The 24,494-nt window shown below is 30.3% G+C and overlaps 1 protein-coding gene across 1 annotated transcript in view; it reads right to left on the reverse strand.

Annotated features, from left to right (window-relative positions):
• Positions 1-24,494, reverse strand: part of LOC121131851 (glycine receptor subunit alpha-4) — a 185,715-nt gene that overhangs the window by 3,023 nt on the left and 158,198 nt on the right. The window contains exons 7-9 of the mRNA XM_040727239.2: positions 14,802-14,936; positions 4,718-4,909; positions 3,920-3,957 (exon numbers count right to left, since the gene is read on the reverse strand). Of these exons, the coding sequence (XP_040583173.1) occupies positions 3,920-3,957; positions 4,718-4,909; positions 14,802-14,936 (365 nt within the window). The remainder of the gene's footprint in view (positions 1-3,919; positions 3,958-4,717; positions 4,910-14,801; positions 14,937-24,494) is intronic.

Here is a 24,494-nt window from a genome sequence, read left to right on the forward strand (position 1 = left end):
ATACATAGGTAGGAAATTTGAACATCCTACTCTTTTTGTAACTGCTACTTTAAAAATATTTTTTTATTTTCTAAAGTTGCCATTATTATTCTTGAAGAGAGAACAATAAGTTTAAAATAATTATTATTGCGTATAAGACAAAAATTCGTAACTAACCTTTTTACTCACTCTCAACCTCGATAGTCAAAAAACAAAAACCAAAAAAAAAACATATAGCCTTTTTTATTATCCTTGTTGTTACCAAATGTTATCTATTAATTAGCTACTAATTATTATATAAATTGATCTTATAATAAGAATCAAAAATTAGATATGAAATGACAAGAATTATAAACCAAAGTACTTGATTTAAATAAACAAATATAAAAATCCACCTCCTATGAAATACTTTTATTGAGTTTACCGGCGTTCACTGGAAAAAAAACTTAAATTACTAGAATTAACTATTATACTGACCTATTATCTGGACTACTTTTTTTAATTTATATTTTTATGTCTTTTTCAAAATGTTTTGTGTGCAATCGGGAAAAAACCAGATGTTCCAAATACAATTAAAAATAAGGCCAATATCTACCCCTGACTGATTCTCCGAGGATTTTCCATCCAAATATAGAATTACTGGAGATTTAGAACCAAATAATGTTCAGACTGCCTGGACATTAATAAGAAATACGTGCACATATCTTATTAGTAGCTATATCCCATGGCGGATGTATAACATTAAATGATAAGGAAATTAAACCACTTTTCTCTTTAAAACAATGTTCTGAGGATCATTTGAGACAGTTTCCATGTAGAGATAATATACTTTGCTACAAAAAAAAAAAAAAAAAAATACGAAATAATGAAGGTTTACCCATCTAAGGTGATGTTGGAATAGCTTCTTGCTTTAACATGTATTTTGTATTAGTCTAGCAACCCGAATTTAATCGAGAACTTGATGGTGTTATTGATATTTTTCCTGGGACCACACCCTCTCTGAATTTTCTTTCTTTCTACACTGGACCATGCAGAATGAACACTTTTTTCTCGGAAAGAGTTGTTAATAGTGTTGCCTTCCCTCCATCTATGCTCTTTAATCTTTCTTTTCAAAGTGGATATGTGCCAAATGATTGGAAAATATAATGTAGTTCCCCCCTTAAAGAAATGAAATCCTATTGATCCATCTAATTATATACCTATATCCCATACAACCCATGTTGGTAAAATAATGGAACGGATCGTTAACCGGTAGCCACAATCATTCCTTGAGATTAATAAATTTATTTCTATTAGGTAACAGGGATCACGTCATAATATGCCGTATGTCTCAAATCTAATTTCTTTCTGATATGTTATTGTCATTCGCCGTAACTGTAACATTGACTGTGTTGTTATATACTTTGATTCTAGCATGGTCTTCTAATAAGTCCCTCGCAGGGAACTTCTCTTTAAATTGTTTAACATCGGTATAAAGGGTCGGTTGTTACAGTTGCTTAGTTCCTGGATGACGAATATGATACAGAGTGTAGTGATCCCTTCCAATGTTTCTGAGCCTTGTGACGTTGGTACAAGGTAGTGTACTTGGACCCACGCTCTTTGACATTTACATTTCAACTCAGTGGATAATTTTTCGGAAGATACACTTTTATACGCGGATGATACGAAAATCATTTGTTCTGATGTAAGCTCTGTCAGTGATGTCTATACCAATTTTATTAACTGGAGTGTTACTTAGAGAATGCCTATGAATGTTAATAAATGTTATCCAAAAAAGAGTTATCTATCCCAGTCTTAATGTGGTATATGATTACTTAGACATAGGAATTTACATCTCTCGTGATCTGAGATTTATGAGGCTTATACAATGAGATCTAGAATCTTTCAAGAAACTACTTAATTAAGTCTTTAGAAAAGGTGCAAGCCATGTTTTTGCCATTTTTCCCCTAATTGGTAGATAACGAGAACTATGAATGCAAAATTAAAAGACTAGACGTGCTATTAAAGATATAATTATGCTGCACCAAATTTTAAACAAAAAGATAGATTTATCTTCCCCACCTTGGATACTAAATAAAGGCTACCTCTTCCACAAAACATGACTCTCCACTCTCCATACCATCTACCTCCCAAAACCAAAGATTGCCATATTTAAATATAGTTTCTGTGACAGATCCACAATTCTTTGGAATACAACACCTTTTGCTTTCGCCAGGGAAGTTAGGTTTATCTCAAACAATTTTTAGTTAATTCTTTTTTGTGTGACACGTGTATATATATATTTACATATTCTTTACATTTCTGGTTAACTTTATAATGTTTTTTTTTTTTGCACTGTCACGTTATTTAAAGAATTAATAATATTTGTATTTTAAGTGATTCACTTATGAAGAATTATAATTTTAAATTCTAAAAGTATTAAATATAAGGGGAGCTATATCGGCTTTGTTTATCGCCGCTGGTCAAAATAAATAAATGTTTTTTTTGTGGTTTGCACGCCATCCGTATCGATGATCTTCGATTTTGAAGTCTTGATGAGTTTGTGCAAGTATTTTGATCTGATATTTTCGCTTTGCTTACCAATCATGCCAGCTCAGGGCTTAAAATGCATTGTATTCTCTTTTTTTTCTCGTTATGCAATGCACTTCACAATCATTATAAATATTTTCGACTTTACTTTCCTCATCGCAATCTTGGTAATTAATTCATTTATTTCTTTCAATCAGGGTGTTATCTTTTGTACTTCTAACAACATTTTAGTAAACTAATACTAACTTTAATGAAGTATGAATAGATAATTGGACGATATGAGAAATGGGTTTAATATTATTCTTTTAATTCATATTCCTTTTTTAATCAAAGATAGTAACTTAAGAAAAAATAAAATTAATTTTTTAAAGGTAATTTACTCATCTAAAAAAGTTATAAAATATAATAAATATTAATTTTTCTTGGTTTGGAAGATAATTAAGGAAAAATACAAACAAAAAGTCATTTTTAAATATTCAAAGCCATTAGGCGACCTCTAAAACATTTTCAAAATTCTTTAAAATTTATCAATGAGTCTGTCTTGCCAAAATTAAAATATTTAGCCAATGAGAGCTCAACATTTCGATTTTTTTAAAAATGGACCGGTCAACCGATCTATGGATCTGTTATCACATTATCCTATTATTATATCATAGTATGGGCTATATTTATGTACTTAAAAAAATTACAATTATTGAGACTGAAGAGTTATGAACCGAAAAGTAAAATACACCTATTTGACCTAAACCTACCATATGGTAATGATTGAACGATAATTATGTCATCAACAGCTGTGCTGCATTAGAAACAGTCATTGAGACTGAAGGCTCTTTCATTAAATGAATTAATTTTGTCTTTGTAACACTATGTGCTAAATACGATAATTAATCCACACTCCTCACTTTTTGCAATACAATTATGTCACTACTAAGGTTCATATAATTACATGGTTATACCATAACGCGTGTACAACTGATGTTTAACTTCCATCATAGTCATAGTGTATGGGTAGTTGCATGTTTTGGACAAAATCTGTCTGTCTTGCCAGCTGTAAGTACGATACATCAAATGTTCTAGCAAGCCCAATTACATGATGGTCTAATCTTGTATTTCTATTAACCTTGGTGTCTAACTATTTTATGCCTACTTTAGTTTAATCATGTAAATTTTGATTTCCAAAATAATTATGAATAAAAGTTCTTTACATGCATTAAGCTAGTATTATAATTTTCTCGCAATGTTGAATAACAATGAAAATTTATCTGGACGTATTTTATATAGATGTTGATTGGGATTTGTTTTATTCTGATTTTTTTTATTATAACCTTAGTAAGTGATAAGAAGGGTTTTTACTGCGAGGCTCAGCTGTATTTATTATAATGAAAGTAGATATCATTAACTCAAAACTTACCTTTACATACGAAACCTGAGGTGTTTCAGCGTTAAGACCTAAAAGATAAAAAAACATGGATGATGATTAAATTAACTGCACAAAAATATGAAATTACAGATACATTGGTACTCTTACAACTCATATGTTGAACATTTTTAGTATGCAACCAAACCATTTGAGTTCAAATTGTCTCTAAAGTCAGATCAAATTTTAGAACTACAACAATTTTGCATTACATTATATTTTCATTCAAATACTTAATATTGTATCACACAACTTTTCTCCAGAAAAACATACAGATAAAAGTACTCAAATCATATGGTAGTTAGCCAAATAAGTCAACCATACCAATTGCTATCATTGCCATACTATTTCTCCACTATTTTCAAAATTAATTACATTTTAACAGTATTTTATTCGATACTGCAATATGATATTGCTTAGTAATATTATATTAAAAACTGTATCTGTATATGATATACAAAATTTTTTCTTTATAGGCATAATAAGATGACCAATAAATATACAACGAGAGATCAACAAGAAATTGTATTCCTGCCCTTTGGGAAACGAAGCAAAAGTTTACATAGGTTATTACTTTGTTTATTTATCAGAAATAATAAATTATGAAATACACATGAGGTATCAAGTGAGATGAGGGAATCAATAGTTGACTACAATATTTTTTTGTTATTGGGATAACGCCGTGATACAGGGCTGAAATGAGGGATTTTCGAAAATTTTCTCAAACTGAGATGCCACTATATTCCTCTTCAAATGACTAAATATGAAATCCAAGATTTGTAAGTAACTTACCAGCTGATTTGCTTGAAACAGTCAACAAAGTTGTGACTCCAAGTGTCGTTCTCCCTGGAACTGAGTCCACGTCCATCCAAAAGGATACCCATGATATAACGACTATTAATATTGTTGGAACATAGGACTGAACCATGTGGAATCCTAATGAGCGTGATAAATGAAATTTGGCAACCAAGCAACTGTAGTTACCTAGTATAAATGAATAAAATATTCATCAAGGAAAAGTGGATTATACAAGTAAAATCTATGTACAGTACACCCTACACTTAATTCATTATTTTAAAAACAATTATATTAATGGAAGTAGCTATTTATACAAGACCTTATAAGCCTAAGTTCTTTAGTATGATAAAGTACTTTTGTGCATTACTTTACACACATATATATATATGTACATTGATGTGGTAATTACAAAATAATCTGTCACCATACGACTTGATGATTTATAATATCTTATATGAGTGAAGGTGAGTTCACGTAATTTTAAACAAGTACTTACCTTAAAAAGCTTGTACCTAAAGTAGTATTTAGTAGTCATTAATATAAAGAAAGAGAACAATAGAAGTTTTGAATCTTGACAAAACAATCCTCCCCCCCCTCCCCTAAGAATCAATAATTATACGAAGAAATGTGTCGTAAATCTATATATTTGAAACTAGTAATCAATATTTTAGTACATGAAATAATCTTCAGAAAGTAATCAGTAAATTAAATGTTGTGTTCATTTTTAATTAAATTAATTTCTATCATGTTTTTCTCTCCAAGTACCTCTTAGAAAATTTGTTAAAATAACGTTAATTAATATTCAATTAAGATATTTTAAGGCTATATTTAATGGCAATTTACAGCCATAAATTAATTTATTTTAAGTCTATGTTACATATAATCTAATTTGATTAAAAAAAGGCAACAAAAACACATAAGTTTTGATCATAAATCAAGACGGAATAAACTTAGATATTAATACTGTAATTGATATCACTTTTGACTTACAAAGAGCCCCTACAACCTTAACTATTCATATCTTGATGGAATTTTTCATTAAGGTAGTTTAACTGAAGGATACTATCTGACCTAAAGCCTTAGGGTGTACTATCTAGAGAATTATGAGAAAATGGGCTCCAAAGTTAAAAAAGAAGGTAATTTAATTAGGATTTTTTACTTAACTAATTAATAGGGGGTGAACAAACTAAAAAAATAATGACATCATCCGCAAGTTATTTATCTCAATTTGTTACAAAGTTATGGTCGATTATGCATGTTTTTATTGAAAAACTTTAATCACTTATTTTAGGGGGCATACTTGTGATAAAAGTATGATTTTAGTATCAAATTAATAATTTTTCGCAGTGAGAAGCTTGAATATGATTCTATAATCAGTGTTTACTAAGGAAAAACAATGATTTTCAATGTTTTTATGTTAAATGAACATAAGATTTGTATGATTGAATTAAAACTGAAGGAAGTAACTAAGATAAGTACATTTTTGAGTGGAATATGGAACTCTTAAAGAAATCAAAAATACTTTATTTTTCAAAACTTTTGTGCTATCCTTTATCCTCAAATTGGAACCCAAAGATATTGCTTTCGAAACATAAAAACATTGAAAATTATTGTTTTCCCTTAGTTGTAGAATAATTATAGCATCAAATTCAAGATCCTCACCCGAAAAACAAAAAATGGAAAAATCAAAAGAAGTATGGATCAAAATCATAAATTTTCAATTTGTTAGAATCACGTTTATCTCGCTAACTAGTCGTCCGATTTTAAAATTATTTTTAGGTGGTCATATTTAATGATACTCTATGCAACAGTGTAGTTAAAATAAATTTTCGTTATAGTGGGTCTCAAATTGTTTCATAATTTATTGAAATATAATGGAATTACCCATTAAATAAGTCTACTGTACTGATTTCATACTTAATTAAAATCTATGCTATGATATGAAATGATAATAAGAAATTCAACTTCTCATCTTTTTAATCATATTCGATGATAATGATTTTCATGTTATATTTTCAATAAAAAATGTTCTAGAAATTAAAAAAAAAAAATTGTCGGAGATAATTGTAAATAAAAAAACCCAGCACAAGATCAACATTGCCATTGATTTGTTGACCCTCTTGAATGGTTCATATAAATACTAAATGTGATGTGCCTGTCAAATCCATTTACTTATGGAAAATATAATAGATTTTAGGAATCTATTCATAGGAAGTTTCTGTGGAAATTGTCTTTTTTGTGTGTGTCTTTTAAGTATATTCTACAAGGGAAGAATACATCTATATAAAAGAATACAAGTCATGCATTGTTTCCTAAAATAAAAGAAAACCCAGAGTGGGTAATCTATGTACAAAGTACATATTATCTAAACAAAAGAATCTTGATATTTTTTCATTAAAATAATGCTTTGTACATAAACTAGATATTTCCCCATTAATCCATTTTTTCAAGAAAAAATGAATTGCCTTCAACTGAATAGAATTATGGTTATTCTGAAGATTTTTAACTTTTGATACTCCAAGCTCATTGTCAAAAATTGTTTTCCAAGTAAGTAAATTGCTCTTTCTTTCTTTTTTCAAGAAAGAAAGAAAGTAACCCTAAAGTTAGGTCGATAGGGAATGTTTTATTAAATGTAAAGAGTTACTTAGCTAAGAATATAGCTGTAGGAGAACCCGTGGGTGTGGAGGGTATTTGTGCTACTTTAATTTCGGTGGTGGCAAGATATGGAGCGTTCAATTTGAATGTACTTAGGGCGATCGATGGTACTTGGGACTGGGCCTATGATATCATTAGATATCATTCATCAAACGCATCAAGACATTTTCGTACTTTGCAGAAGATACTCAAACTTTTTAGAAAGAGCAAAAAAACCGAACTAGTAGTTGGTTTGAAAGCAAATTTGTTATTAATATTTTATGTTTGTATTTTATTGATTTTAGATGCTAATATTTTTTATTTAGATATATGATTATTTTATGTTTGAAGGCCTTAATCTGGTGAAGTACTCATATCATCCCTATCGTACCACAACGTGGTACTACAGATAGATTCTAGCTCTCTTTCTGCGTTAGTGTTGATGCCAAACGCTCCATCCTCTTTCGTCATTGAGACTCCAAGAAGAGTTAATCTACTGGAGAATTTCAATGATGGAAAACATCTCTTCAAAGGTTCTTCTAGTGAATATAAAACTTCCGTCTTGCTGGTGTTGACTACTAGACCCGAGGGTTCTGAAAATGCTTCCAGGGTTCCAAACATCACTCTCATATAGGAAGACTGTTTATTTCCTTTCGTCGTCCGAATGCAGCGATTATAACCTTGCCAACATAAATGTTCTTTGATCTTTCTTGTACACGTCGGAGGGCTGAGCACGGGGAAAGTATTTTATTGTCAAGCAAGTACCTGCATTCGTCAATAAATTTTTCTATTTCGTTACGAGTGGAACTATCATCGACTAGTGATACATTTAATTTCCAATATGTCTTAAGTTTTATCTTAGAGAGATGACAGTTTGCCATAATTAGTAACTGATCGGTGATGTAAGGTGGAAGAGCTCTGAATTCCGTTAGGAACTTTGCTAAGTTTGAATAGACAAGAATACAATCTAGTCTGCTTCCCATTAGTTCACCTGATTTATTTTTCTTGTAATACGTCAAATACGGATTATTTCTTTTATGAAAAAAGACGAGAGCCTTCAAGGGAATACTTGGAAATAACTCCCTCTAGGTTGTGTTTATTTTTTAAATTTCCCGAACCGTTATAATTAAACTTGTCCCTTCCAATTTGTCAAGTAACATTTAGATCTCCTAAAGTTAAGATATTTTGCTCTTTTATTCCATAGACAATATTCGAGAAGAAGTCAACGTCGTCCTTATTTGGGCCATATATTGCAAAATTATCAAGACTTCGTCTCAAAGGTCAATGTCTACCTTTTTGTAATTACCATTGATATCTAACTCGATAAGGACTAGTTAAAAAGATTTTTTCACGAATACTAAAACTGAATGCTTTTGATATAGCACCTGATTAAAAAATAGAATGAGACTGAGGAAAAGAAGGGATTTTTTTTTTTTTTTGAATCCCTGAGCCTCGAATCCCGTAAGGCTATAATGTCAGGAAAGCTTGTAGATTTCAAATAATTGAGTATCGAAGACACCCTTTTCCGAGAAGCAATCGAATTTATATTATAAGCTAGACATGACAATGTCATATTGGACTAAGAGGAGGTTATTGTGGGGTTTCTGATTAAGTTTAGCTTTATAGTGACTGGATTCAAAGTTTGGGAGAGTTGACGAGTCATTAAAGCGATCAGTTATTGTTGACTCAAAACCTGCTTTTTCCTTAGCCTCTGTAGTTGTACACCTTAAAGAGGAGTCCTCTATAGACTTCGTTTAGGTAACTACTAGGATGATACATTGTAATGGTTTTAGGAGCACATCTCCCTGTATAAGTCTCTTCATTATTATTGGTTTTTGATTCCCCTGAAATATTTGAGTACTTAAGTCATAAGTCTGCAATTTTGTTTGCCTAGGTTTTGTTTGAATCAAAACGGGAACAACAGTTTCTTTTGGATCATAATTTCTTGGTCGTTTGAAAATTCCTATATTTTCAGAAGCAGTGATAATATTGTCTGTATTTTTTTTTAACTTTTAGAACCTGGACGTATTGAACGTAGTGGATCCGTTTATTTTGTTGTCCCCATTAATTTAATTCAATAAATATTCCTTATATTCTCTTATCGATACTTTTTCCTTGTTACATATCTTAGTTGCATAGTTAAAACGAAAGCAATTTGAGCAATGATTTCTCACTCTGTCGTGGCAAAGTTTGAGTATCTGACCACGAACTGGAAGAAGAGTTGTCAATTTTGAAGGATCGCCCTTCACATTGAATTCAATCGTACTTGTACAACCGGTTGACCAAGTACTTTAAGTGCTGCGTGCCTATCTAAACTATTCTTATTCGTCTCCGTGCGAACATAGCCCGTCATTTTAATTTCTTCTGTGAATACGTCAAGACTATTCTTGAGTCGATCATGAATGTTCAAATAAGTTTTTAAGTTGGATTAGACCATATTTGGAATTATTATTGTAAATTTGCATCTAATTATGTAGAAGTTTTTAGATCTACTGCATCATCAATCAAATTTAATTGATTATATCGATCCTGTTCAAAATACGTAAAGATTCTCTACCCTTGACGTATCAAAGTTATTTCCTAATTATTAAAAGTTTGCGAGGATTGAATGTCAGCTATCCTTTGTCGCTGTCTCCAATTTCGAGACAGAAAGACAAAAGTAGGTATTACGTGCGGGCAAACTTGTAGATAACAAAATTATTGAAAGAAGAAATCAAATCCATTCTCAAAGTGTTTCTGGGTAATTATCAAGAAATATTGGGATGTTCTATGAATTTCCTAGACCACAAAAAGTTCTTGTTTTATCTTTACAAACACTAATATATTGGTTTTGTCAAATGACAAAGCTTCTGGACCGAACTATGCAAAAGGAAAAATATGTACCCTATGTACTGAGTTTAATCTTCTCAATTTACTTAGGTTTGGATTTGAGATGGAAAAGAGGGGTATGCTCCCCTCAGCTCTAATTCGATGTAGGATATCCCTCATACCCAAGTTAATGGGACATCACTGAGTCATTGGAGGGCCTTTGGCAATATTTAAATAATCATATATAATTTTAGCAGGTGTTTTAGCAAAAAAAAATCGACCATATACTTAACAAAAAGTCGGGTTCAAAACAAAAAGGCTTAGAAAAAACCCGACATAATTCCGATATTTCATAAAATATTCAGATAAAAAAAAATTGAGAGCAATCATAGCGATTGACTACAGTAAAGCTTTTGACTTTGTACTTCATAATTTTATTCTCCTTGCTGTAAAGAAATAGTGATTGATGGACTACAGAGTAACCAAAGAGTCTTAGAAAAAAGCTCTAGACAAGGATGTCCCGTATCTCTGTTACTGTTTGTATCTGCATTGGAACAATTAAGTTCCACACTTATGCGGAAATATGGAGGTTTTGGTGTTTCCATAAGAAGTAAAGCGCATTTCATTGATCTTTATGTAGATTACTTTACTCTGATGGTGAAGGGAAATTCGGACAGACAAGTAATGAAAAGAATTGAGATTTTACTCTTCTGTTTTGATAAATTTTCTCTATTTTCAGGGATGAAAATCAATGCGGAGAATACTTCAATTCTTTCTATTGGTAGATGGTGCACTGGGCCTCCCATAATGATTGGAAGACATAAAGTATTTGAAAATGTAAATATTTTGGGAATAGAATGGGAGAGAAATCAACTTTCTTTATCTAACTTTGTGAAGCTAAACTCTCAAGTCCACAAGTGGTGTCTGGCCTTGAAAAAGATTTAACTTGAAAAAGAGAGTGGACCTATACATTACAAAATTAATTGCTAAAATTATTTATGTGGTTACAGCTCTATCATCGGTAGGCGAGAGGTTCTTAAAGGAAGAGGAAGGGTGGTTGAATAGATTATTAGATAAAAGATACGTCCCTGCCCTGAAGAGACCTCGATCTCAACTAGGAAGAGGACTAGTACTTCTCTCAAATATTTAACTAAAGATGTTTACGGACCTCACGTCCAAACCTCATTTGGAATGGAGGAGATTCATCACTTAGTTATCAGTCTATAAGATGTTGATGTTTGGTACCGAATATTCCATCGATGCAATAACATTGCACTCCAGGGACTGGGGAGCTAAACAAAACATTATATGGACTAAATCACCTGTGTTTGATGGCAATAGTACAATAGATGTTATCTGCCAAAATGCAAACAAGAAATCATTCTTTAAAAAAACTGAGAGCTGGACACGATTGCCATCAACCAGGACGTTCTTACATTTCATGATATGGATCACAAATCAATGCTGAATACTGGTAGATTCTACTACCCTCTGCAGAGATCGGCACAGTGGCATTTTCCACTTACTCCTTGCTATCTGAAATTTAATTCTTAAGTTTTGAAATCTCCTGTTGCGTGTCTTATCAGTAAGGAATATATTAGGAGCTAGGAAATTCGACAAATATTGGAGAGGAGGATTATGCGTCCTCTGAAAGGTATCAATAACATAGGGCAATGGACCGAAGAAATTTAAGGACTATTTTAATATCAGCTGCAGCTAGATACACCGCCTTATCCATGAAGATTCCCCAATAAGATTGGGGTAACAGTATTGATTATGTGAAACGTCGTCTTTATTAGTTTGAATTTTTGAGTTTTTAAATCTTTTAGGAGGAAATTATTTTTTAATTAAAATATTGAATGATGTTTTATATACGCAAATTCCTTTTTATTTGTTTGTTTTTATTTTTATACATCTAAATTCTTTACTAGGAAGAAGACTAGTACTTCCCTCAAATATTTTACCAAAAATTAATAAAAATAAAGATTTTTACAGACCTCAAGTCGAATTTCAATTGAAATGGAAGAAATTCATCACTTAGACATCAGTATATAAGTTTATAAGGTATTACTCAGCATAAAAAAAGACTTCAAGCTGAGAAAAAAGAAGAACCCTGGCCAGTACAAGAATTAAGCAGAAGCAACTCATTCTCAAACAAAATGAAATATATTTAAACAATATTATTAACCCATCAACCTACATAAGTATTTTCAAACCACTGGGTTCTTGTTAAAAATAATGTAATGTTTTTAAATTCTCTGATTCTACAGAGATTTAATAGCGTGATTAATGAATCAGAGACTGCTACTATCAAGAAATTAAATAAAGGAGTTAATTAATTATGTATGTGTAATTCATATTCATAAACAAGTTAATTCATTAAGAAAATATGATAAATTGAACCAAGAGCTTTCATGTTGTGTATCTAATTATAGTTGTATTTGAAACCTTCCACTCGAATTTACAAATTGTTTTCTCAAAACTATTTTTTTTTTAAACTCAGTAAAATATATTCATCAGGATCTCTATTTTTTATTCAAAAAGTCAATAAAAAAAGGCTAAAAATTTACTTATTTAATTTAATTTTTTTTCTCCAAAATTAACAATGAATAACCGTTAATATCTATTTACAAACTATACTTAATTTTTTTGTGTATCTTGACTTATCTCACAAATTTAAATACAAGGCCTATAATTGACTAAAATATATCTTTGAAATATTTGTCTGTAAGAATATATGAAGTAAATAAATAAATTAGGATTTTCTTCGTTCCTTGATTTTTGTTCAAGAGTTTTTTTATGTCAATAAACCACATAACGTATTTAATTACTTAGTTCACATACTCCAACTTTGAGTTTGGAAACTATATTTGATATTAGGAATACGTTCATTATGGTAATTAAACTTATACTCCTGAATTATTTTGAAATGATTTTTTTATGTAAGATGTGGAAAAATAAAACTAATTTGGGCAAAAAATGTAACGGATAAAAGGAATTCCAATTTATTTTATTTGGTTATAAACCTAAATAGTTTTGGATATATAAAATAAATTATAGTTATTTTAATGCAAACTTAAAAATAATATAAAGACAGTATATTATCCAAATGCCTTAAACCCTTCAAGATTCCAAGTTAATATTGATACAGTCATCAGGTACAATAAATCTCAGCGACGAGCCATCATTTTTACCACAAGATGCGTACAAATCTTGTAATTTTTTTAACACCTTGAAATATTCAGCAAAAGAGGGATGATAATTTTTTTATTTCTACCATTTAGAAAAAAAATATCTACAGCTTATTTATAAGGGATCAGTGACCAACTTTTAGGTTCTGTCCCAGTGTTGAAAAAAATTATCTGACACATAGTAATATCATTCTTTATCTATAAACATTAATTGATATATGCATTAAATAATATAAAAAACTGCTTGCTACAATATTACTCTAATGTTTTAGTAATTAATTCATATCAATGACCTTTAAAGAAGTTTACGTGTGACTTTTAATTTCATGTAATCTAATTAAGGTTATTAATGTCATTATAAGAAAAATTGTATCCATTGTTAATAATATTAAAATCAAAGTCAAAAAGACGTTATCCGAATGTTCATAGGTTAACCAAATATAATTGGCATTCAACATATTAATTTTCAAGATACTACCTAGGGCAAAAGATGACCAATCCACGTACAAAATAATTAGAAGTGGTATTTTCGTCAACAATGCGAGTCAAGTACCAAGACGTGAATCAAACTTTGATAATGCATTTTGGACTTACTAAATATTTTGCCGACTTCTGTCTAGAATTATCAACTGGTAGAGAAATAAAAGCAAACGATTATCTCTAAATAAATTTATTTATCGGACCAAGGATAATTGAGATAGGGAAAAGTAAATCTTGAATTTATGGACACGGAATGAGTTACGATGAGATCTCCCGCATCGTTCCCTGCTCCAAGAGTATCATTACCAAGATTGAAAAGCTGAAGGACGACAACACCACTTCAGGCCTGACCACAAAGTCAAATAAACTCAAAAATGGTGTGAAGACAACTTGACGAATTTTCGATCCTGGTCAATGTGGCCTCCGTCTTCACCAGACTGTAACTCTCTTGAATATAGGATCAGAAGCGCCATCGACAAGACTGTCTTTATCACCTCCCGTGTCAATGTGGATGCCCTAAAGACTGCCTTTGAGACGTAGTGGGCTGACATGTCGGATGAATACGAGAAGAAGACCAGTACCACCTAGGTTTTAGGCCATGGTGGAGACAAGGGTGACCACTTTGAGATTTAGTTTTTATAAAAGTATCATTGTCCAACACTTGTACCTTTGGAGAATCTTGATAAAGTTGAGCTTGGGAATATACGCTCAAGATTCACAGGGAGAGATTGTGTGGGTTTTTTTGAAATGGGATTAACTTTCCAGAATGTTATTGACAATCTACGTCCCTTCTTTTGAAATAGGAATTTACATTCTTGTTTTAAAATAAGGATTTTTGGTTTTTTTTTTTTCAGTAAAGATATTTTTTTATCTTGTTTTCTCTTTCAAAATTAAAGGGAAGTTAGTTTGATAAGCATTATTGCATAAAAATATTAATTAAACAGCTATTAGAGTAAATACTTTACCTATAAGTGATGATTCTTCACAATTATCAGTTTCGACTTGTTCCACAGTGAACTGCGGCATTCTTAAGTCAGAGCTGAGATCCACTGGTATATCGGAATTCCAAATAAGTAAAAGCTCTCTTGTTGTTTTCGAGACTGCAAAATAAATAATTAATTAAATCAATTGTTTATGGAAATTATACAAATACAACAAAAAAGAAGGGACCGTAATACATTGCCCATGTGGCCCGTCAACTTAAAAAGCAAGCTGGGAGGATTTTTCTTAAAAGTGAGCATTTTTGAATTTGCATTTTGAATGTAACTACTTAACATTTTTGAGACCACCTCAAATTGAAGTAAATGATCAACACAATTAGGGATGGGAAAAAGATAATATTAATTTTATCTGAAAAACAATATCGGAACTACACAAAGCATGAAGGCTTCAGACTATAGTTTATATTCTTAGGTATCTCAACCCATCCCACAAATCTAAATTATAACATTAAGGCCATAATTGAGCGAAGCAAACTTTAAATTTGGGAAGTAAAATAATAAATTGGCAAATTCTCCATTGCTTGATTCTTTGCTCAAGATACTTTTTATGTTAACAAAGCCCATATATTCTTTTGTTAGATCTTCAATGTATAATTATAAAAATAATTCAATTTATTATAATACACATAATTGCATTTAGTACACCCTTTTTTTTCTCTTGGCCAACATGGCTTATCTATAATTCAATTTAATAGTATTGTAAAGAACGAAATTTTTTGAAATCAATACTATATATATATATAAACATATATACTAAAATGAAAAAACGCTAAAATTTAATTAAAGATCTAGAATTGGGATTCGAGCTGCAAATCAATAGCACTCCTAACAGTTTTCCTTCAAATGTCTCAACATATGAAGGAGGATCTCCTATGAATAATGACATGTATGTATGTTCAATTAATTTTACATCTTGAGATCATCCTATTTTGATGTAGATACAATGAAAATATCTAAGTCAGCCCAGCTGGATTTTGTACGTGGCAAAAACAACGGCTGATAATATGTTGTCAGAGAGTCCTAAACGATCTGCAGTATTGCATATTATTTCACATTTCATAATTTTTTGGGTTCAAGTCATTTCAGTAATATTAATTTATTTATAAAACAATCAAGTTGCTAAACTAGTTTAGTAATACCTTAATTCATTCACTCTTGTCGTAATTTTACGTTTTTAGAAATAGAAGTCTAATAAAAATATGTAAAATGCTTTAAATGATATACTCTTCTGATTTTCAACTTGGTATTACAAAAATTACTCTGGAATAAGAAATTCAGGTAAGGCTATAATCTTACGAAAATATTAATATCTTTTCCGTAAAAATGGCTAAATATAAGAGAAAATAACATTAACAGAAGGAGAATATAATTTTAGTACTGAGGCCCATGCACCTAGATGTTTCTTTTTACCTTCATTGTACTGGGCCATTTTGAAACTTAGATAATAAAAAAAATATTATTATTCAAAAATGCTTATATTTTAATTTAATGTCTTTTTTGGCATTCAATGGTGTCTTTAATCTTAACTTTGTTCTCCAAAAACTACGCAAAATCATCAAAAAATGCATTTTGGAAAAACTTTAAGGCCGATGAGGGAGGGTATAGGACATATAGGTACGTAAAAAATGATTTTCGAGCTTCTCACATATTAAAGCTTGGAAAAAATTCGAGGCCCATATCAAATTTAAAAAAAATATATTTTTGAAAAGGTCTAAAGTACATGTATGTAGGTATGTGAATAACCATCCCACACCATGCCTTAGGGAATAGGGAAAAAAAGAAGAAGATTTTTACATTCCTAATCGTAAGCCAACTTTAAGAAATGGTTATTTTGAATTAGGCTGAAATTAATTTGTAACTTAGAGAGACAACATATTTAGTGATGCCAATTGGGTGTATTTTTTAGCTTATGAATATATGAAGATTGCATTTTCTTTTCCATAGTGGTTGTCATTATTATTTGACTCCTAATAGTAAACTTTATTTCCACCGACGTTCAATTATATTACAAGCCCGATTAAATATTCGTGTGTGATCAATGAAGACGTAAAATAACATGAGGATTTGTTGCATAGTTATAATTGCAAGTCCTTGTTGAACACAAGAGTAGAATTGAATTTTTAGAAATAAAAATGTTCCTGGAGACACAATCTCTCAACACTTTCCAATATTTTTCCTCAACTAAAACTACATTAGATATTTGTTACTGGCTTGAATACTATGACCATTTGTGGGATGAAAGTAACTTTCACTAAAATCCAAGGAAGCATTAGATTGACAATGTCATTCAATAAAATCTCGATAAGAGGTTCAATTTTCCTTTTTTTTTTGTTTTGATGATTCATTTGAGTTATATGCACATTAATAATCTACTCTAAAATAACTGTGAATGGTCATTTACCATTAGGAAGAACATTGTACAGCTTATTTTATATATAGCCCATGCTGTCATCTAGAGAAGTCATGGTTCATGTGTTTTAATTATGTTTAATGATGATTCATCCAGATGATGTAAAAGTTGGGATTTTGTACAAGTTGTAACATACACTTAGTAGCTGATTGTAGTGTACTTTTTATGTGGTGTGTCAACGAAAACTTCAATATTGAACAACATTAAAGTAAAGGAAAATATTCCAATTAATTTTTGTACTTTATATATACATACTACCTAATATTTCATAGATTTATAGGCTTTGTTTTCGAATGTGGCATGAATTAAGATACTCAAGAATTGTAGGCAAAGCTTAGAAACTTTATTTGATTTAGATTGGCACCGATATGGCCTTTCAAATAAAATCTATCAATTTCTCATTCTTTTATTGGGATGATCAATTTTGGCTACTTTAAGTACAATTTGCGGTACACCCAAAGGGTTCATAAGAATAATCTGTTAGTAAAAATAGACGATAATTCGGAAAGAATAAAATTTTATTCAGATTCAATTTGGAGAAAAATATTTCTAACTATCTTTTGTGTTGACAAGCCAAATATATGGTACAAAGAAAAAAGTTAATTGAAATATTTATTACAGGGCATTTCTTCATTTAAAAAGATTCTTCTAATTTTTTGGTTTTGTAAATTTTAGAATTTGTCTTGATACATGCCAAACCGAGAGGTACAATAAAAACTGAGTACTTTTAATTTTAAAATTCAACAAATATAATTTAAAAATAAACCCCGGAATTTCAACAAAGTTAATACTATAAATAGATGTGTGTCAGAGCTCTGTTAATCATTAAATTTAGCCTTCCTTAGCGGTAATGATAGCTTCCAGACGTTGACGAAAGGCCTAGCACCCGCTGCAGATGTAGTCCTCCGTCATGGCGTCTCATTGTTGACTAATCGTGGATTTGAGGGCCTCGGTATATGGGTGACGGACAATTGCATGCCTTCCCTCGATATGCACCTAAAAAGTGTATTCGAGGGGGATTGATTCAGGGCCTTGGGGAGCCAAAAGTGTCAAAAAGAGTTCAAAATAATTTTCTAAATCCACCATTTCAAGCACAAACAAACACCATAGTAGGACAATTTCTTTTTAAAAGCATTGTAAGATCTTACAATTCCACTTTTAATGAGTTTAAATACTTTGCTGGAAATAAGAGCTTTGGAATTCAATAACGCTAATTCCAACGCCTTCGTCTTCCCAGATACCCCTTTCGTTTTGAAAGTCCAAACAAATCAGTGCTTTTGTGAATTTTGATTCTTGGCCATCTAGTGCCCTAACGTTTAAAGAAATACATAGTTTTTAAAATTCGAACTCTGGGACAATCTACTAAAGCCTGTATGGAAGAGTTAAAAGTATTTCCATAGTCTTTACAAGGAGTATTATAAAAAATAAGGCCAGCCGAGATTTGAAACTGCACAGTAAACTTTTTCTCAATATATGGTAAGGATCTCTTAATTTTTTTATCCCAAGAAAAAGTATTAATTCTCTCCTTTTTGCCCCACTAAACAGTAATTTTAATATTTTTTATTAGAAGACAAGCCAACCGGTTGGTTGGTTGAAGGGGGTCAAGAAGCACATCCATTCTGTGTTCAATGGCTTAAATAAAGTATATCTCGTGATCATAAAAAGGTTCTGGACGATTAAACTATTTTTTATTTTTTTTGAAAATGATTGTGAAACTAAGGTTCTCTATGATGCCACTCAGAATGATTGCAATTATTATTTTCTCTGTACTTTTTTGGGATTTTCTGTGGGGAAAGATTAGCATCTAGAGTAAATCTTTTTTTTAATTGATCCTGACCTTATACGTGAGGTCATAGTGGGTTCTACATTAATTAGAGGTTTCGTTTTCATAGTCAGTTTCATATTTTCATTCGAATCTACTGAAATATCTTCCAATGGTTCCAAATTGTTGTTTTTCATTCCTTGTTATAGGCGTAGTTATACGTCCACCTGTTTCATCATCGACTGAGAGTGAAGGCACCTGCCCTTGGCTTATTTCTGCATTAGATACCTTATTCAAAGCATCAACTTTTCCAAAATAACTATTTTCCTCTTATTTTCTTGAGATCCATCATTATTTGTTCTATTTTTCTGTTGCAATCAATTCCTCTTCTATGACTTTGTCATCCTTCCCTGGTGAGTGACTTCCTTCTTGATTTTCCCACTCACTTGAGGCATATCCTGTTTCGACTCCTCTAGTTTTTGAAAGTTCACAGTAATACTCTTGATCTATTACTCTATCCTCAACCATATCTTTACTCTCTTTATCTTGACATATTTTACTACCAAGTTGTTTCACGAACTCTAACCATTTTATATCACTATTCCGACAACTTTTTTCAAAATGACCTGTCATAAAGCATTTCGCGCATGTTATGGACTAACTCGGATAACTGAATCGATTCTTGAAACCCTTTACGGGGAAAAAAATCCAGGATCTCACACTTCGCGACTGAACTCAAAAACGAAGTTCCCATGCCTTAAACCCTTTAATCTTCCATAATTGAAGACACTTAGTTTGACTTGGTTAACAATCGATCCATATTTCTCAAAAAAAAAAAAAAAAATCTTCTCTGTTTGAATCTTCATGAGGCGAATGAATGATAACAATTTTCTCGGATTTCCAGAAGCATCTCTTTATTGAGCTTTTAGGCTCCTTCCTTTGATAGCACTATAAATTTCATCTAATTTTCTCAATATAAATTCATCTTCTACGTGAGAGAAAAGAACTGCAATATCTAGCTCCTTATCAAGGACTATAACGATTATATGACATGAATAACCTGAAGAACAGAATTGTTCAGTTTCAGTGTTCCAAAGATCCTATCTTCAACTTCTATATAAGTAAGCCGCTTAGAAGAATGATCGCCTTCAATTGGCTTTAGATTTATTATAATTTTACTCTTCAGGGCTTTTGTAGCAAGATATTTCTTAAGTGCATTAAGATATTTGCATTCAGGATGAGACCCACTTGAAGATTCGTTAATAATTACTTCTTATTATTCAGAATAAATAAAAAGGTTAAATAAACAACAAACCTCCCGTGGGAAACAAAAGACTATGATATTTTATTTTAATGGAAGAAGACTATATATATCGATTAAGACGATTATATCTTAATTTAAAAAATGTCTGAGAAAATCCAATGTAGGGAAAAATAATTATCTTTTTGGGTTCTGTATTGAGATAAAAACAGAGTCCCATGAATACGGGAGTTAATGTGTGTCTGTGTATATTGGAGAATAATTCTCTTTTCACAAGAAAAATCATTGATACAACCCTGGCAAAGTGCCTAAATGTTTATATTTGTTTATAAGCACAAGAGCTGCAAAGTCTATCATATTCAAATGAATATTCGCATATACATATAAAGTATAGTCTAGTAGCAATATTGTTTAGATTTCAATTTTGTTGATGAAAAAAACAATAAAAGTTAAGGTTTTGAATATTTGGATTTCCTTGAAGTGAATTTTTCCTTATTCTAAAGAGAATACTAAGTCTAGCTATTAGAAAAAAAAAGAAAACGGTTGTTGCGTATGATTTTTTTTTTTGTTCATTATTTAATGGGGGATGTTAACTTCTATCTCTGCAGTCAGCATTCTCGGGGTGTAAATTGATTTAAAAAGGCATAATATAATAAATATATATGAATTCAATTATATATTCATAATATTTTCCCTACACTAATGCTATTTTAAATGGGTAAGGTTCTCTTCTTTAAAGCAATAATTCATTGTCTCCACACTAAATCATATAGGAAGCTGCTGATATTAACAAGGGTCCTAATTCAGTTATGCCATATCTATCACTCTTGCCTTTTCCTCTCTTTCTTAAAAAAAGTCCCCTGTTTTAAGTTTGAGTAAGAGTTTTAACTAGTCCTTCTAAGTTGGTGGCACCGAATCTTTAGGTAAGAAAGGCCATTATGACCTACTTTTTTATACTAATGAAGTACATGGTACTGCAATATATCCATCTTTTTATAGTATATATCAATGAGGCTGTACAAGTAGTATTTTGGGTTAGACAAGATTCAAGAGGCGAGATTCTAAAGTTTTTTAGAAAATACAGTGAGTTGGTATTATACGTCGAAGTAGCAAGGAATGTGAGTTAGGCATCCAAAAAAAAATATTGCCATAAAGTGATTTAACAGATTATTTGATAAAATAAAACTTATTTTCTTTAAGGGAATGACATTTTATAAGTGCAATTTATGAAAATCCGTTCATTACTACAAAATTTCTAATGATAAAAAATAATTTTTTATATAAAAAAAATAAAATACCAAAATTCAGTTAACTTAGTGTATGGAGTAGGATTTTTAAAACTACGTGAAAACAACTTTTTGTATGTACTATCCTTACAAGACAACAATTATAAAATGCTATGAAAAAAGTATTACTGAATGAGTCGGTTCATTAAATAATGTTTTAAATAAACATTCAATAACAAAAGAGTTGTAGAACATTCACTCTGAATATAATCTAATGTCGCCATACTTTAATTACTCAATTACTTGTTGTATGAAAAATAACTACATAGTTTAATAATAAGTAACCCATTATTAAGGGTTATATGTATCTACCAATCATGATGCCCATCAATACTCTTATTTTGACGTAAAAGATTGAACGAGATTACAATTTTATACGAAAAATGTGCCAATATGGATACATTTGTATAAATTATGTCAATAAAAAAAGAAAACAAAATCAACATGGTAATATTGATAGTTTGAAGAGTGTTTTAGGGAAAATCAGCTTACCTGTCATACGTTCCATTAGACTAGGAGCTAGAACGTTATGAAAATAAACACAAATTCAACTCTGAGTCTTACAAGTACATGGGCAGGAATTACCCTAAAATCGATTCTCAATTCTACTCTGACTTCAACAAAGACATACAATTATAACTCCTCAACATAAAGTACTACTTTTCGTCTTTTGCACGTACTATTATTTACTTTATAAATGAATGGTATCACATCATAAATAAAATAATATTTATTAGATATTTGAAAAATAAAAACACTGTTCAGGTTGGAACTACAAAAAGTATCGCTCTCGTCCAATGTCATATTTTTTTCAACTCTTATTATATATATATCTTGTCGAAATGCCGACCTCAACTTTAATCAGCCCCATGCAAAATGAACTGCACTCACAATTACTATTTTTTGAGGACGTTTTTCATAAACCTATATGCCATACATATATGGTTTTATTTGTTAAAAAAATATGTGAACCTCAAATTTCCCTTTTTGGTATTATTATGCAAATTGAAGTTTTTTTTCGGATTTGTTGATAAATATAAAAAAAAAATTCAATCTTCGACTAATTTATTAAAAAAATTGATAACATAATTTCATTATTTGACAGTTTTATGAAAAGTTTTGAAAGCATAGATGCCATTTTAGACAAATTTATTATAAAATAAATTTTATTTTTGAAAAATTCATTTAAAATTCTATTTTGGTAGGGCAAAGGATAATAACTGAGGCCGAATCCGGTTTTAGAGCAAAGATACATTTTTCAATTTTTTGCCAAAAAAATATATTTTTTCAATCAAACACGGAGCATAATGGAAGTGCGGTGCCCACTACGGACGCATTATCATTACCTTGTCTCTGACTTGGAGTATCTTGGCCTGTCATTTGAGATCTTGAACAGCTGCTAAACAAGTAAAATAGCTAAAAAATATCGATTATGGGGGGGTAATTGTTTAATTATTTTTTTCTCTTGTTTCTGTTCGGATAATAATTATTTTATTACTAAGCTTTTATACATATATGCCACTGAGTATAATCATTTGTTCCAAAAGATTGTTTTCTTGTAAAATATATGGCTGAAAAAAGGTAACTTTTTCTATATGAGTACATCCAATATTATTTATATACCTTTCATTTAATTAAAAATTTGGGAGCATTAAGCCTATATATTGTGTATTCAAGTTATTAGTATTTTGTAAAATGTAAATACCATCATAATTAAATTTTGATATCAAAATATATTTAGGCTTATAAATGAATAAATTAACTCCAAACAACGCAGAAAAAACAACACACTACATACTGTCACACCACCTTGTGGATATTATATTTTTTTTAATTTGTTCATAGCCTATTGCTTGAAATTAAAGTTAGAAAATACCAACAACACAAAATCATTTCTAATTTGTACAGTAACATTACTTCCAATTTCCAAAAGGAAATATAACAAGTTTTAATATTCAAAATTTTTTATTTTTGTTTATAAAGATACTACATATTAAAATATTTGTTTCGCACAGTTTTAAAAATCATGTTAGATTGGTGACGTCCCTCATTGTTGAATAAACCAAATTCCAGTTTTTTAAATGACCGGTGATTTTCTCCCTTTATTTATTTTTCTTTAAAAAACTTTTAGTTGAGAGGTTTAAGAAAGTGTAGTTTTAAATGCAAAGACATGCAATTTTTTGAATTAATATTTGATTATTAAGTTGTTATAACATTAATAGTAATGCGAACTCAAACATCAACAGTTGACATGCAGCTCGAACAATATTTTTTCCAGGATTTCCCTCTTAGTTGCTAATATATGTAGTTACATTATTTGGATCAGTGTTTAGTTACAAAAAATTTATGTTTCCACTTAAAAGAGCTATTTCAAGATGCAAAAGCCTGATTGTAGAAAAATTAACTAATGCAGTGCCCATCAGAGAAGAAAATCTTAGTACAATAATAATTGCAGCAAGATATTCATCATTTTAAATCAAGATTCCTAATATTGGTTTAAATACATGGATTTTTTTGCTGTTTCGAATTTTGTTCATGACTTATCCAGTTATTCTATTTTTTATTACTTTTACATATGTATTTAGGTTTTGTCTGAAAGCATCACTAGCTCATAAATATAGATTTAGAGAGGAAAATATATAAATATATATATTTTTTTTTAAACAAAATTATTCATTTTAGACGGTACATTTGATAAAAATATTCTTGATTAGTTTATTCATCAACTTTAGGGCAAAAACCATGACTTATGAACTAATTAATTGGAATTTGATGGTCTAAATCCACATATTATATTAAAAATATGTACAGCTAATATTTAATCCAATAGATTAAATAAAATTTAAAAAAAAAATTAGTGTATCCTTGATAATAATATAAAAAACATTCATAAAAGGCGCAAATTTCTAAGCTTTTTAACTTAGAGCTTTTCAGGTAT

Source organism: Lepeophtheirus salmonis, chromosome 1 (genome assembly GCF_016086655.4).
Source record: "Lepeophtheirus salmonis chromosome 1, UVic_Lsal_1.4, whole genome shotgun sequence".
NCBI lineage: Eukaryota > Metazoa > Arthropoda > Copepoda > Siphonostomatoida > Caligidae > Lepeophtheirus > Lepeophtheirus salmonis.